The following is a 17,520-nucleotide window of genomic DNA, read 5'->3' as shown; positions in this document are numbered from 1 at the left end:
GAGTCATGGGAGAAGGTTTTGTGGTCAGATGAGACCAAAATGGAACTTTTTGGTCATAATTCCACTAACCGTGTTTGGAGGAAGATGAATGAATAGTTCCATCCCAAGAACACCATCCCTACTGTGAAGCATGGGGGTGGTTGGATCATGCTTTGGGGGTGTTTTTCTGCACATGGGACAAGAGGACTGCACTGTATTAAGGAGAGGATGACCGCAGCCATGTATTGTGAGATTTTGGGGAACAACGTCTTTCCCTCAGTCAGAGCATTGAAGATGGGTCGCAGCTGGGTCTTTCAACATGACAATGGCCTGAAGCACACAGCCAGGAAAACCATGCAGTGGCTCCGTAAGAAGAATATCAAGGTTCTGGTATGGCCTAGCTCGTCTCCAAACCTAAACCCAATAGAAAATCTTTGGAGGGAGCTGAAACTCTGTGTTTCTCAGCGACAGCCCAGAAACCTGTCTTATGTAAAGATCTGTGTGGAGGAGTGGGCCAAAAACCCTCCTGTAGTGTGTGTAAACCTAGTGAACAACTACAAGAAACTTTTGACACCTGTAATTGCAAAAAAAGGCTACTCTGCCAAATATTATTATTTTTTTCAGGTGTTCAAATACTTGCAGCTGTATCACAAATAAATTGTTAAAAAAATCATATATTGTGATTTCTGGAATATCCCTCATATAATAAATTTCAGATCCCTCCATGATTTCTAAGTGGGAGAACTTGCAATATAGCAGGGTGTTCAAATACTTATTTTCTTCACTGTATCAGAGGGTTCAGTACCCCATACTCCAGAAGCACCCCCAACAAGACTCCCAGTGGAAAACAGTCTTCTCCAAATCACCAAAAGACATGCAGATTAGTTGGGCCAACTCCCATGTAGCCTCGAGGACCCTGCCAAGGGTGGAGGGATAGTCCACTAGTCCACAGCCAGGACAAAAACCACATTGTTCCTCCTCCTGATTCTGAGATTCAACTTCCCGATGGACACTCCTCGCCAGCACCTCTGAAATGAACTTACTAGGAAGGACAAGGAGTGTGATCCCTCGATAGTTGGAACACATTTTCTGGTTCCCCCTTCTGAAAAAGGGAAGCCACGTCCCCAGTTGGCCAAATCAAAGGCACAATCCCTGATGTCCACAGGATGTTGCAGAGGTGTGTCAATCAAGACAGAGCCAAAACATACAAAGCCTTGAAGAACTGCGGGCGATTCTCACCCACTGGGACCTTGCGACTGAGGAGGTTTTTAAGCACCTCAGTGACCTCAACAATAGAGATGGGAGAGCCTGCCTCAGAAAACCCAGACTCTGGTTCCTCTTGGGATGGTGTGTCGGTGGGAGTGAGGAGGTCCGTTGGTGTGTTCAGGAATTGAAGCCATGACTGGTACTGACCATCTTACAGCCAAAGCTCTGGTCAGCTGCATCAGCAATGAAGGCGCGGAATATCGTCCCCTGCCTCATCCGGAACATGAGCAAAGTTCTGTCGGAGATTGGAGTTGCAACTCCTTTAGACGAGATTCTGCAAGCTATTCCCAAGAGACGCTCACAATACATTTGGGCCTAAAACGTTGGACCAGCATCTTCCCCCGTAATCGGAGCCAATTCACCACTAGGTGGTGATCAGTTGACAACTTTGCCATTCTCGTCACCAGACTGTACATGACATATGGGCGCAAGTCCAATGACACATTTACAAAGTCGATCATCGAACTGCGACCTATAGTGTCCTGGTTCCAAGAGTCAGATCCCTACATGAGGACCCCATTTGTGCAAGATGACAAAAATGTCTGTGTGTGAGGTTAACTGGGCCCCAGGAGGACAAGACTGGAAAGGTGTCGGTCTGGTAAACAGTTATTATGACAATCAGGAGTCTGTCACAACATGCAATGAGTAATTCTGTCTGTTCAGGTATTTTGGAAATGTCCCCATGTGACAATATAAATAATGTAGAGCACAGTTCCGAATGATCAGTGAAGACTTCTTTTCCTTTCGGCTTGTCCCGTTAAGGGTCGCCACAGCGTGTCATATTTTTCCATCTAAGCCTATGTCGTGCATCTTCCTCTCTAACACTCACTGTCATCATGCCCTCTCTCACAAAATCCATCAACCTTTTCTTTGGTCTTCCGTTCGCTTTTTTGCCTAGCAGCTCCTTCCTCAGCATGCTTCTACCAATATACTCTCTCTGACCTCTGCACAAACCATTGAAGTCCGCTCTCTCTCACCTTGTTTCCTAAACATCCAACTTTGGCTGTCCCTCTCATGAGCTCATTTCTAATCCAATCCAACTTTTCTACTCCAAGCAAGAACCTAAACATCTTCCTTTCTGTCACCTCCAGGTGTGATTCCTGTTGTCTTTTTGATGCCACCATCATGGCCAGCCTCACCACTGTTTTATAAACTTTATCCTAGCGAAGACTTCTGTCACAGAGAACACCAGACACCTTCTGCTAACTGTTCCACATCCTTGGACCCGTTTCTTCACTTCCTTACCACACTCTCCATTGGTCTGTTTTGTTGACCCCAAGTATTTGAAGTCGTCCTCCCTCGCTATCTCCTCTCCCTGGAACTACAGTCTTCCTCCTCCACCCCTCAGATTCATGCACATATGTTTTGTTTTACTTCGGCTAATCTTCATTCCTCTCCTTTCCAGTGCGTGCCTCCATCTTTCTAATTGATCCTCCGCCTGCTCCCTGCTTTCACTGCAGATCACAATATCATCTGGGAACATCATGCTCCAAGGGGATTCCAGTCTAACCTCATCTGTCAGCCTATCCATTACGACCGCAAACAGGAAGGGGCTCAGTGTGGATCCCCAATGCAGTCCCTTCTTCACCTTAAATTCTTCTGACACACCTACGGCACATCTCACCACTGTTCTGCTGCCCCCTGTTGCTGAAAAACACGGAGTTTCAGTTCCCTCCAAAGATTTTCTATTGGGTTGAGGTCTGGAGACTGGCTAGGCCACGCCAGAACATTGATATGGTTCTTACGGAGCCACTGCTTGGTTTTCCTGGCTGTGTGCTTCGGGTCTTTGTCATGTTGAAAGACCTAGCCATGACTCATTTTCAATGCTCTGACTGAAGGAAAGAGGTTGTTCCCCAAAATCTCACAATACATGGCCGCGGTCGTCCTGTCCCATGTGCAGAAAAACAGCCCCAAAGCAGGATGCTACCACCCCCATGCTTCAAAGTAGGGATGGTGTTCTTGGGATGGAAGTCTTCATTCGTCTTCCTCCAAACACGGTTTGTGGAATCATGACCAAAAATTCCATTTTGGTCTCATCTGACCACAAAACCTTCTCCCATGACTCCTCTGTATCATCCAAATGGTCATTGGCCAACTTAAGACGGGCCTTGACGTGTGCTGGTTTAAGCAGGGGAACCTTCTGTGCCTTGCATGATTTCAAACCATGACTTGTTTGAGTATTACCAACAGTCACCTTGGAAACGGTGGTCCCAGCTGTTTTCAGATCATTGACCAAGTCCTGTCGTGTAGTGGTGGTCTGATTCCTCATCTTTCTAAGGATAATTGATTATTGAGACTCCGCGAGGTGTTACCTTGCACGGGGCCCCACTCCGATTTGAGATTGACTTCCAATTTCTAATGATTGCTCCAACAGCGGACCTTTTATTTACCAAGCTGCTTGGCAATTTCTCCGTCGCCCTTTCCAGCCGTGTGGAGTTGTACAATTTTGTTTCTGGTGTCTGTGGGCAGCTTTTTGGTCTTGGCCATGGATCAAGTTTGAGTCTTACTGATTGTATGGGGTGGACAGGTGTCGTTATGCAGCTAATGACCTCACACAGGTGTATCTGATTCAGTATAATTCATCGAGTGGAGGTTAACTTTTAAAGGTGGACTAACAGGTCTTTGAGGGTCAGAATTCTTGCTGATAGACCGGTGTTCAAATGCATATTTGCAGCTGTATCACACAAATCGTTTAAAAAAAATTATACATTCTGATTTCTGGAGCCATCCTCCCAAGTGTTTGAACAATATCCAGCAAGGCAATAAGACCGCATCTTGTTTTTTTCATGGTGTGAGTTGCAAAAAGTCAAAATCATGTTGTGTGGTTAAAAAATGGATTAGTCCATTCCGGCTGCCTTTTTTTTTTAATTAAAAACATAACCCTAACCCTAAAAATAATGCTTTACGTGTCAGTGTCCCTTTAAACATGAAGCTAACCTGTAAGACACATCACCAAAGTTACACGAGAAAAGATTTATCAAACCATATGTGGTTCTTTCTTTGTCTTGCTGACATACCTGTAGATCTTCATTGTAAGTGGCAGGAGCCTGTGTCACTTCACCTTAAAGAGGAAATGGAGGACGAGGAGGTACACCATATTAAAGAGGAAGAGGAGCTGATTTCGATTAAAAAAGAAGAGGAAAAAGAGCGTCCCCACATTAAACAGGAAGAGGACGAGGATATCAGCAAGTTTCCATTGACTGGTGTCTCTTTAAAGAGTGAAGATGGTCAAAGAGAGGAAAGTGGAGGGGCTGAGCCTCAAAGCAGCAGCTTAAGTCAACACATGAGAACAGAAAGAGATGGAGACCACAATGGAGGATCACACCCGGGTGGACTCTTAGTGGCACTATCAGACCATGATGACATGACAACAGACTCTCCTGACACTGAGGATGATGATGATGGACAACGTGAAGGTGATTTAACATGTCACACTGAAAACAAATCAAATTGATTGTCGATTACACCATCACCAATACTACCACCAATATCACAGGGACTATTATCAGGACAATTCCTATCACTGTGATCACGATTACAAGTAGTGCAGTGCCTCGTGAAAGTATTCGGCCCCCTTGAACTTTTCAACCTTTTGCCACATTTCAGGCTTCAAACATAAAGATATAAAATTAATTTTTTTTTTTTTTGGTCAAGAATCAACAAGTGCAATGAAATTTATTGGATATTTTATACTTTTTTAACAAATAAAAACCTGACAAGTGGGGCGTGCAATATTATTCGGCCCCCTTGCATTAATTGTAGCGCCACCTTTTGCTGCAATTGACCCCTCCGTACAGGGCACTTAATCACGCCTCCTGAAGTCACGTCACCCCACTGTTGCTAACCTCAGACAAACATTAGACAAACTGGTGTCGCAGGAAAAAAAGTCGAGAGCGAAATTGTCCGATTTATCAGCTAATTTTTCACTCGCATTCTTACTGAATAGTGAAATATCGTTGAAGAGCAGACAGCAGGGCTTCAAGTATTTCAGCGAGGGGTATTAGTGCGAGATCTTTCCGGAGTCAGAGGAAGACCGAGAAGCCACATACATTGCATCTGCAGTTGAGTCCTACAAGGATATCTGAAGCTCACTGTACATGTCAACCAGGGTGAGTGCATTTGTTATATTTTGCATATTATACATTTGTGGAAAACAATTAACCATACGTTAATAGATCTTAATATAACCCAAAAACGAATTCGTCATTGACAGTTTCCTATTTTCGTGTGACCTATCACACTTGTGTGCAGAATCTGTATATTGTGTATCTGTATAGCTGTTTGTGAACCGCTGTATGAAGGAAAAGAAGAAGAAGGCAAGGCTTGATTTATGAGTTGTTTCTCTCGTTCTCTTTGTGTAACGTCACGCGCTCTCCTCAATAATTATTCTTGAATTAGTACCGAACCTACGTAAGTCCCGACCGAGTGCGACAATCACTACTTTATAGTGTCCTCAAACATCCTTCCTTAAGTCTTGGTGTCTCGGTGCAGGTCGAAGGCTTTTAGGACTCGCTAGTCCGGTTTAGCTTAGCTCACTAGCCGCTGAACAGAGACACGTTTGTGCAGTCAGATCATCGCAAAATATCACTCAACACAGATCAAGTGTGTCAATCATTCACACGTAGCTATGTTATGCAAGCGAAGAACTGCTAATTCATTTATATGAGAGGTATTGAAAATCAAAAATAGCTCTTACCTTCGTGCAAACATATCTGTTCCGGTTGATTTTAGATGGATTCAGTTGATCATCCGGTCTTCCACAAAGTTTGATGCATCTAAGACATTTTTCGTACTCGGTCTTCTGTTCCGGTTGATTTTAGATGGATTCAGTTGATCATGCGGTCTTCCACAAATTTTGATCCATCGAAGACATTTTTCGTACTCTCTCTTCGGTTTTGGAAAGGGTACAAGTTGAACTCCACCAACTTGCCAATCAGGAAACCTGTCGTCACTATTACAAAGGCCGTGACTACACCTCTTAACCATATCTATTGTTAAGGATCCCTAAGACGTGATAAAACGCAAACAAAAGCTCTACTGAACCATGCGACTTTGTCTGAGGTTATGGCGGATGACAACAAGGGGCGTGGTTTAGGCACATCTCTGGCCTCTGATTGGTCAGCGACGCGGCCCACGCAATTTCTACGGAGGGGTCAATTACAGCTGAAAGGTGCTTGTGGTACGTCTCTATCCGTTTTGCACGTGAAGAGACTGAAATTCTTGCCCATTCTTCCTTGCAAAACAGCTCGAGCTCAGGGAGGTTTGATGGAGAGCGTTTGTGAACAGCAGTCTTCAGCTCTGGCCACAGATTCTCAATTGGATTCGGGTCTGGACTTTGACTTGCCCATTCTAACACCTGGATATGTTTATTTGTGAACCATTCCATTGCAGATTTGGCTTTATGTTTGTGATCATTGTCCTGTTGGAAGATAAATCTTTGTCCCAGTCTCAGGTCTTTTGCAGACTCCCAACAAATTTTCTTCCAGAATGGTCCTGTATTTGGCTCTATTCATCTTCCCATCAATTTGAGCCATCTTCCCTGTCCTTGCTGAAGAAAAGTAGGCCCAAACCATGAGGCTGCCACCACCATGTTTGACAGTGGGGATGGTGTGTTTAAGGTGATGAGCTGTGTTGCGTTACGCCAGACATATCGTTTTGCATTGTGGCCAAAAAGTTCGATTTTAGCTTCATATGACCAGAGCACCTTCTTTCACATGTTTGGTGTTCTCCCAGGTAGTTTAAGGCAAACGTTAAACAAGACCTTTTAGGGATATCTTTGCAAATTGGCTTTCTTCTTGCCATTCTTCCAGAAAGGCCAGATTTGTGTACTGAACGACTGATTGTTGTCCTATGGACAAACTCGCCCACCTCAGCTGTACATCTCTGCAGTTCATCCAGAGTGATGATGGGCCTCTTGGCGACATCTCTGATCAGTCTTCTTTCTGTTCGAGGTGAAAGTTTAGAGGGACGGGCGGGTCTTGATAGATTTGCAGTTGTCTGATACTTTACTTTCATTTCAATGATTTTTTGCACAGTGGTCCTTGAGATGTTTAAAGCTTAGGAAATCTTTTTGTATCCAAATCTGGCTTTACACTTCTCCACAACAGTATCTCGGACCTCCATGGTGCTTTCCTTGGTCTTCATGATGCTCTCTGGACTTTAAACAGAACCCTGAGACTATCACAGAACAGGTGCATTTATACGGAGATTTGATTATACACAGGTGAATTCTATTTATCATCATTAGTCAACATTGGATCATTCAGAGATCCTCACTGAACTTCTGGAGTGAGTTTGCTGCACTGAAAGTCAAGGGGCCGAATAATATTGCACGCCCCACTTTTCAATTTATTTGCTAAAAAGTATAAAATATCCAATAAATTTCCTTCCACTCCACAATTGTGTCCCACTTGTTGTTAATTCTTGATTAAAAATGAAAATTTTAGATCTTTATGTCTGCAGCCTGAAATGTGCCGAAAGGTTGAAAAGTTCAAGGGGGCGGAATGCTTTCACAAGGCACTATACTTCAAAGTTTTTCACAATTGTATGCACTTTTGAAATACCAATCCCTATGTCCACGAGGCCAAGTATATAAGTTCTTTTGATTTTCCATTTTCTTTCATTTTATTTATATACAGTATTTTTTTTTTTTTTTATTACTTATGTTTTAAGGCAGCAGCGTTGACCTGACAGTTCTGAGGACCAGGGTTCAAAATACTGGCATGCTTGTGTCGATTTTGCTTGTTCTCTCCGTGCCTGCGTGGGTTTTCTCTGGGTGCTCTGGTTTCCTCCCACATCCCAAAAACATGCAACATTAATTGGACACTCTAAATTGCCCCTTGGTGTGATTGGGAGTGCGGCTGCTTGTTTCGATGTGCCCTTCAGGTAAAATCAACACTCCAAGTCAGAAATAATGGGTGCTAATTTACTGTCATTAAAAAGGAGCGTAAGGTCGTTTGCGACATTTAGCGAGAATTTGCACTTACAGTGCAAACAGCTACAAAAAATTCACAAAACGTTTTGAACATTGGTGAACAGATATGTTTGGCATAATCAGATAATTTGAGCTTCATTATCTTTTTGTCGGAACTTGTTTTTATTAGGAGTAATCCATATTTGTGAGAAGAAACACAAACCCTTTGTAACATATTCCCTTTGCCCCCACCATACAAAGTTCACTGTTAATGGATTTTCCGTACCATCACAATGTAAAAAAATGATCTCATGTTTTCAAATTATAAATCAAATATTTCTACACTGATTGCGTGTATGGGAAAACAATTAATCTGTTTTTTTAAACATTTAACTTTCAGAAATTGTAATCTGTTTTCCATGTGGGTGCTACCACAGAAGTGGAGTAGATGATTGCAGGTTTTCCAGTTTTCCACTGAAAAAGCAAATTTTGTGGGCAAGACTTTGCAGGTTGGTACATGATAACATGTTTTTACAGATGTATGAATGTTATAATTGGGATGTTAATGTTTATGACAAACCATTTCAATTTTGTATTCCATAGACGATCTGACAGACAATCAACACAGCCCAATGGTCGCCTATGTTGTTTCCACTTCAAAGATGGCTTGATGGAAAATGACCCAGTGTACTTTGTGCACAACCACAGAAAATGGATGGACTCCCCTGATCCAGGAAAGAGGAGGTATTGTACAGAAATTCTTACAAATGACAGTTGTGCGGCGACAACATATTGAAATTGTATTGTTTGGCTGTCCTCATCAGTCAGGAGCAATCGGAGACATTTGTCCATGAGATGGCAACAAATAGTCAACAGCTGGGAGATGAACCTGTCCAGATAGCTGATGATGTAAGTGGGCATCTATTTACATATGTGCTTCACATTTTTGCCCAGAAAGACATAGAGAGTAATAAAACATTTATATGCCTGTCTGCATTTTTCCATGATCAGGATCCACATGAAGATCACACCTATGCTGCAAAAGCTTGCTCCTCTAGATGTATAAGGTTGATGACGAAACTAAAAGAAGAAGTTAAACTACTTCAAAAAAATGTTGAGGACCTTCTGCTTGAGTGTGAAAAACGCAAACGTATGTCTATCTCCGACATAAAGGACCAAAAAGAAAAGGTAGAGATAATGATACACAAAGACTTTAATAACATTCAATATATGTAGCATGGATCTATAAAGACCATTCAAAATTTTTCAAAATAAGTTTTCTCTTGTTGCCTTTGCACCCGTAGTTAGGCATACTGGGTGGGAAAAAGTCATCTTTCGTTTTAATGTCTTTTTTCGTTGACTTTGGATGGTTCGGCCGTGGTCATTTAACATCTGTTTTGCTCTTGCATTTGTAGCTGCTAGCATGTTTCAAATAACAAAAGTTTACAGGTTTAAGTTACCCCTTTGCCCAGCCGACTAACGCCATGCTTGCAGGGGGACGGGAGCTTCTTAAGTCTGTGTCGAAATGAATTCGCCTCGGTGAACTAACTGCCTTTAGTTTTGCAGAGCCGATCCGGTCTGCCCTCACTTATCAGCCCTTAACGAGTAACCTTACAGAGTAAAAGGGTGACAAAGTGATCGCTCCGCTTTTACAGCAGCTTCATCTCTTATGAATCGATTCCACTTGTCAGTGACCTAGTACATTTAAAAATCCTTGTTAGGATCGTACAGATTTGTTTTTATATTAAGCCGGAGTTTATCAATGAGTGATTGATTAAAATAGAATTTACAACTAGATTGTGTTAATGTCGTTGACGATCGACCTACAACGAGGTTGAATGGTAAAAAGACAACTCATTATAAGAATGACAACGATAGATGAAAATGGAAGTTTAATTATTTAATAAAATTATAAAAAAAATGTTCAGATAACATTCATAACTCGACAGTTACTCCCTCGAGTCGCGGGTTACGGTTGCAATGTTAAGGCAAATTCTATGTTAAATGAACATAAACCAATAAAAGGAAATCTGATTAATATGATGGTACTGATGGTAAGTAGGATGAGATAAATGATAAAAGTAGTAAAAAGTAATAAAATGAAGTAAGATCAAAAGCATCAGAACATCATTTTTTAGTGAGCCTTTTTGGGGTTATCAAGTCCTACGAAGCTCGAAGCCTAATTTAGTAATAACGAGTTTTAGGATTAAGGATTAATTGTCAAGCCAATTTGCCCTTCTTAGGTAACCACGTAATATCGCTGGTATTATCCTGCCGTTACCTTATTAGAGTAGTTGTTTTACTCGTGCCCAATTGAAAATGAAGAAGTCAATAACAAGCATCCCAAGTTGCTCAAAGACTTCTCCCTGCGAGCTTGCCACACGACTATTACTCCCTGCAGAAAGGCATTCTCTTTGGTGTAGTTAGCGGTGTAGTTACCACAGTACTGTATGTAGTCATTTTAACCAGTGTCTACAGCTGCAATCCGCGGATCCATGTGTTTGCCACCAGAAGTGGATTTTTCAAAATGGCGGGGGCGAGACTTGCGCTCCCTATTAATTTCTCGTTCTTAAGTGTGTTCCCCACACTGAAACTTGAGAGCATGATACGACAGAACGGCACTATGTTTACATACAACTGCTAGTAAGCGCACTTGCAATAGTTAACTACAAAACTTAACGTTTTGTTGCCTGCTTCCAAGCTGTATCATATTAAAGTACGTGAACCTACGACATGCAAGCCTTACACCAACATGTTTCGCCCCAATTTGTTCTTATAATGCAATCAGTGCATGGCATTCATGTTGTAATCCCCGGGTCATGAGTCACATTTGAGTTGACAAGATACTGGCAGATGATGGTAAAAAATGGGATGCGGTGCTATCTGAATACAAGATTTTGTTGCAGTAATAATCATCCATCCATTTTCGGAGCCCTCTTTTCCTCACAAGGGTAGTGGGAGTGCTCGAGCCAATCCCAGCTGTTATCGGGCAGAAAACTGTACACCTTGAACTCGTTTTCACTCCATCGCAGGGCACATGGAGACAGACAACACTTGCACTCATCACACCTAGGGGCAATTTAGTGTCTCCAATTAATATTGCATGTTTCTTTGGGATGTGTGAGGGAACCCGAGTGCCTGGAGAAAACCCAAGCAGGCATGGGGAGAACGTGTAAACTCCACAAAGGCGGTGCCGAGAATTGAACCCCAGTCCTCAGAGTTGTGAGGCCAATGATCTAAAGCTGCTCCACCGTGCCTGCGTAGTAATAAATGTGAAAGGCAAATTTGTCTTGTCTCATCTCCGCACTACGTGTCCTCTGTCAGCTGCTTCGTCTTTCCCATGTCGCCGACACTTTTTCTTCAACAACTTTATTGGGCATCAGATATCTATTGTACAACATCAAAAGAAATAAAAAAAAAGCTGATATACGAGACTTTATAATGATTTTATCGTTTTTTATGCCATAATTCGATGACGTCATTGACTGAGAAAGACATGTACCCATACTCCGCTTTACCGTCGTGTTCAATAAATCTGAATCTCAAATTGTTTATTTTTATATAGTAAGTTTTATAGTTTTTTTCCGTCCTTTAATGCAGTACTTTAAATATCTGATGGTCAAAAAGTCGGCACAATGGGAGAGAAGAGGTGGCAAAGAGATGGCACGCAATGCACAGATCAGTATGCAAGACAAATTTGCTTTTTTACGATTCCACGATGTCAGACGTCTGCAATAAAATCTTGTATTCCAATACCACCATCTTTTATTTATTTTTTTTACCATCAGTGGGCTTTTATCTGGTCAACTCAAATACGGCTTTATACACTCGTTACCATGGTGAGAACAAGTGCTGATCAGCCCGACTGTATTATCAGAAGTAATTGAGGGGAAAGGGGCGTGTTGGTAGTCACTCGTGCTCAGGACAGGAAAGGACTTCTTGTAAGAGTTGCTTTAAGTGCCACTGACACCAAAATATACATTTTAAAATAGGCATTGTTATCAAAACTACATATAATATTAATCACTTTGATGATAATACGAGTCCAAAAAAGTGAGCTGGGAGCATTTTATAAAAGCGCAAAGTGCCAAAGTCTGACTCAATACAATGCATATCTCAGTGGAAGCCATATTGTCTGTGACGTCATGTGACGTCTCGTTCATGCATTAAACTAGAGTCCTGGCATTGAAAACACGGTGTTCCGAATGCAATGGCAGATGAACGAGAGCAATTTTCGGATTTGTCTGACACCTCTTCTGAGAGTGAAGCCCTTTTCGAGGAAGAAAACATCTCAGAAGAGAGTGAAGCGACTGGGGGTACTTTACCATATCGTTTTGAGCCATATTTAGACAATATGCGAATTACTTCTCCACTGACAACCAACTCCCCACAGACAGACAGACAGACGAGGAGAACGAATGACCTGATGAAGTATTCAAATTGACTGGGCCATAATTGTTCGATTTCCTAACCCTTTTACAAGTCTTGTGTATGTAGCGTATTCATGAGTACCCATTCCAGGCGAAGTAAATACGTCACAGGTGCCCACACACCAGTGACCGGTGGAGAAGAGAGCTCCTTTCTCCTCCCCACCAGACAGCCTCCCAGCCCGACCCAGCTCCGCATCATGGGAAACAGCCACTGGTCGCGGCAGCCCGTGTGCTTCGACATAATGAGCACCCCTGACTTTATTAAGTTATTATGACACCGATCTTTTGTTCCTATATATTTATTAATACTGCTACAATCATTCACTTATGAAAATTGTACGGGCGGGGTCAGTCATGCTCGCAGATAAAGTTGCGTGATTAGGGATGGAATCTCAAAACCTTAAAGTAATTTACCGGATTAATATAACATAACGGTAAATAAAAAAAAATACATAACTAAAATGGAAAACTAAAATTTCAAAGTCAAAATTGATCATTTCCAATTTCAATTGATATTTGTAGAAGATGATATAAAATATTTAAAACATTTTCATCAATAAAAATTCTTAATCTGACAAACTTTATATGAAGAACAGTTAAATTCACTGGGCTGTCAAAGAATTAACATGAACGGTCTATACGCGTAATGTTTTGAAGATGCTGAAAGTTTACTCCAACATAATCGGTGTTAGTGACAACAAGCTAGCGATACATTGTAACATTCCCGTTGCCCATGATGATGTATTGTTGTGAGGGGTGAACCCATCCCGGGACTCCCGTAAATAGGAGGCCTGCTTGCTAGAATGCACCTTTATGTGCATGCGCTCAACATATTGGCCACACCGGAATCAAGCAACAAGGTGTATGATAGTCTGTCTTTTTTTTCGTGTAGGGGGGCATGCCGTCACACTGCCTCGCGATCGGCGCAATGAGCACCCGTGGTCCAACTGAATTTCCTTTTACATGGCTCATTATTTTTTATGACTTTTGACGTAAATGCAATCGCAGTACGTGAAGAAGCTCTGAACGTGCGCTTTCGGTCTAACTTCCGTACATGCTCAGTACGGTTAACTTGGATTTCCTTTTTCCGGTTGAATACTGATTGTTTAGGAACGGGCTTGTTTGGTTAACGTTTATGAAATAGACACATAAATTAATGTCAAGACTACACAAAATAAGCAACGTCTTTCAAAACCTTTTTTTTTTTTTTTTTTTTTTTTACTCCTAAATTTTACACGCGTTATATTTCATGCTCGACTGTGCAGATTTGCGAGCATGGAGGCGCGCGAGTGCGTTCATGCTTGTCAAATGTGAGTGACTGCTGCTGTTTTAGGACAAGTAACACGGACACCACACTGCCTTTCTGGAACATTCGCCTATGTGGAACATCAACTATGCTGATTATACATTTTTTGGCTAGTTAGCTTTTGTTACGCGCTACTAAAAGGTTTTCTACTTTGTTTTGTCTTGTATTGTGTGTGATAAAATTGTCTTAAATGCAATACAAGTGCTTTGGTATATTTTGCTGGTTTGACCAAGGGGATTTATTCTAAATTCACACGTAACATCTGCTATAAACTGTGAGACAAATTCGGCCCCCAACTATTTTTTTTTTTTTTAAATAGCTCTATCAACACCTACCTGTCACTTGGAACACACAAAGCTCCTCTCCTTTGGACCTGTGCAATACATTTTTCACGGTGAATCAGGTCTTTTAAAAATGTGTGAAGAGTGAATCCATCCTCCCGAGTCGTTGAGCAAAATCCAGTACTACGAGTCGGCATTTTGGCTAAAACAATAAAAAAAATAGCTAATCTCTCGCCAGTACAATAGGTATAGACACTTGATCTCGCTACTCTAGGAGTCTGCAAAAAATGTCACTTCCTGGTTCTTGTTCAACACAAAAATCTCAAGAGATTTTTCAAGGTGGGAGATAAAAAAATCGATATATGGCATACTTCTGACGTGCTGTAAACAATCGGATGAGTCCATTCTGGCTCTTTTTTTTTCCGTTGAACAACATGCTAAATTTCATGTTTTAGGTGTCAATAGGTCTTTAAAGTATGTTTATTTACTCTTAATGCGATACAGCTTGGGAGGCAACAAAACATTACGTAGCATAGCAAGCTAATGCTAGTCCTCATAGTTGTTTCTAAACATGCTGCCATCTGTTGAAGGCATGATGAGACTAGAGCAGCGAATTCCAACCTTTTTGAAGACGAGGGACCTACTTTACACCTGAAAAATCTCAAGACACACCAACAATTAAAATTTCACAAAAAAGTAGATACATTAATTGCTGATGTACTTACTGCCACAAAATAGAAGGTCTTTACATAATTATTATTATTACTCACTGGCATATATATATATATATTTATTTATTTATTTATTATTATTATTTTTTTTTAGACAATTCAGGCCACAAGAATATACAATAAACGAAAAAGTCATTCAAAAGGACTCATAGTGATCGGACCATTATAATTTTTTTTAAACTCTGATCGGCCCCAAAAATCCTGATCGTGTAAAGCCAAATAAATTGTACTGTATCAAAATAAACTAGCTTTTGGATTCAGACACTGTATACTGTCCAACACTGCAACAGGGAGTAAATGTATTTTGTAGAGCCGATCAATCATGTCATTGTTTGGATCGCAAATTTTGACATGAAAATTGATCGATCGATGAGCAGAAAATGCTAATTATTGTCCAATTCTGATCAGGTTGATCCAGTTGGGGTAAAAATTACTAATAACATGCATGGTAGGTAAATTGAAGACTCTAAATTGCCCAGAGGTGTGAATGGTTGTTTGTTTAAATGTTCCCTGCGATTGGCTGGCAAACAGTTTATGGTGTACCTTGCCCGATGACAGCTAGGATAGGCTCCAACTCTCCTGTGACCCTTGTGAGCCTCAGCGGCTCAGAAAATGGATAGATAGATAGATAAATGAATGGATCGATGTACTGTTTCACTCATTATATCCTAAACTGAATCTTGAAATAATTAAGATGTCCGATTTTCTCATCCCTCTTATGTAGTGCAGAAAGTGTTGTGATCGTCGTGTGAAAATTTGTGCAAAAACATCAGTAAAGTACAAGGAAGAATTTCTTGGACCAAAAAAGGCAGAGGAGACACAATATCATCTTTTGGACGCAGTGTTCAATCTGCAGCCTCGAATTGTCCTACGCAGAGCAGGTTGGTTCATTTGATGCATGCATTCTAATTTGAATGGTATTTTTATTTACGGGCCGAACTTGATAATGCATTTTTCGTCCCATTGTTAACATCCCACCCTGCAACTGACTGGCAACCAATTCAGTGTGTAGTCCGCCGTTCGCAAAAAACGCAGCTGGGATACGCTCCGCAAATCATTATGGCAGCGCTTTTACGCTTCTTCTGCTTTCAAAATTATTCCTCTGTGCTTTGTGAATCCATATTTAATGCTGTAGTCGATGTTTTCGCCGATAAGAAATTTGACTGTTAGTTCGCTTCCACTTGTCTTGGACAACTGGATATACAGTGAAGAAAAAAGGTATTTGAACACCCTGCTATTCAAATTCTCCCACTTAGAAATCATGGAGGGGTCTGAAATTTTCATCGTTATCAAGAAATATTTATATTTAGTATAGTATTAATAATGCCAAGTTGACTAATTTGAGAACAATGCGTATTTAAAAAAGAAAATAAATCTGTTGCAAAGAAGGTTTACGGAGGTGTACATGTGCCAGCGATACGCTTCTGTGTATGGAGGAGCCGACTTGCTGTTTTTTTTTTTTTTTTTTTTTTTCCAATCATAGTTAATGAATTCATGTATTGGTCTTGAAAAAAATCCGTGTTGGTCCATCATTGTGTGGGACTTATTCCTGATTTAGAACAGATCCAGCAATGAAGTATTTGTATGCGTCCAGACTTTTATACGCTTTCTAACTTTTTGTGTAGATCTTGACGACTTACCAGATACACGTGTATATCCAGTTCGATAAAAGATAAGTGGGAGTTAATTAACAGTCCAATTTCTTATAGGCGAATAGATCGTCTTTTAAATTCAATATGGGCCCTTTATGCCAAGTGCCTCTTAATTTTTCCACATACCTTTGCTTATTATCACCCTTTAAATGTTTAACAGTATCGGACAAAACTCTGGGTGTCGTGCTATCAGACATATTTTTGTTGCATCTCAATGGGATTCAGTTTCAACAATGCTTTGTTTGACCGGCAGTATGGCGGCGTGAATAAAAATCACGTGATTTTTATGACGTAGGCGCATTCCCTCTATACCGTGCGACTTGGTGAAAGAATCCAATCTTTTGAGTGAATGTACCAAAGTATAGCTGCTTGAATTAATTTGTTCCTTCCTCATTTAGTTGAGCACAGTTGCGAGCCTGTGACCCACACAAAGTTACCCACAAAAGGCGCCACATTCGCAGAAGCCGACAGCAGTGTATGAATGTGCACACGAACCGGCACCATGGCGGGTTTTGTAGAGGGTGCAAGTGTCAGAGTTTTGCTGGACAGCAGCGATGATGCTCCGCCAAAATGTCTTTACATGAAACCGGACCATGTTGCAAAAAAGATTCGGTGTCACAGTTCTCGAAGTGTAAGCAAAAATCAGATGACCAGAGAGTCCCATACTTGAAGCCAGGGGCGCTGCTACGTTAGCTTGAATCACCCCCTGTACAAGACCCCTGATGCCCCAGGCTATGATGTCTATTAATTATGACTCCCATCAAATTTTTTTGGTCAGTTTATTCTGATGGTGACAAGTACAATATGCAACCACGGCGTGACTTGATTCGTTGCTTGTCATATTCGTCAAGGGACAGAATTCCTCAGTGATTTAAGCAATATGAGACAAATGGTCAGTGTACGAGCATCGTGTCTGCAGTTGGCTACATTTTGAGTCAAGTGCTGTTTGTGAGAGGTAACAT

At 41.3% G+C, this 17,520-nt stretch overlaps 1 protein-coding gene across 7 annotated transcripts in view; it reads left to right on the top strand.

Moving 5' to 3' along the window:
- Positions 1-17,520, top strand: part of LOC133493615 (zinc finger protein 180-like) — a 33,057-nt gene that overhangs the window by 10,602 nt on the left and 4,935 nt on the right. For 5 of the 7 annotated variants that reach the window (XM_061807159.1, XM_061807157.1, XM_061807156.1 and 2 more), the window contains 6 exons: positions 4,269-4,661; positions 8,559-8,667; positions 8,762-8,902; positions 8,983-9,067; positions 9,170-9,346; positions 15,631-15,787. In XM_061807159.1, the coding sequence (XP_061663143.1) occupies positions 4,319-4,661; positions 8,559-8,667; positions 8,762-8,902; positions 8,983-9,067; positions 9,170-9,346; positions 15,631-15,787 (1,012 nt within the window). In that variant the 5' untranslated portion in view covers positions 4,269-4,318. Of the gene's footprint in view, positions 1-4,268; positions 4,662-8,558; positions 8,668-8,761; positions 8,903-8,982; positions 9,068-9,169; positions 9,347-15,630; positions 15,788-17,520 lie in introns of those variants that run through there. The other 2 variants (XM_061807162.1, XM_061807161.1) reach the window with 2 other exon arrangements.

This window comes from Syngnathoides biaculeatus, chromosome 20 (genome assembly GCF_019802595.1).
Source record: "Syngnathoides biaculeatus isolate LvHL_M chromosome 20, ASM1980259v1, whole genome shotgun sequence".
NCBI lineage: Eukaryota > Metazoa > Chordata > Actinopteri > Syngnathiformes > Syngnathidae > Syngnathoides > Syngnathoides biaculeatus.
Note: the sequence above shows the minus strand (reverse complement) of the source record. Positions and strands in the feature narration are given on the sequence as shown.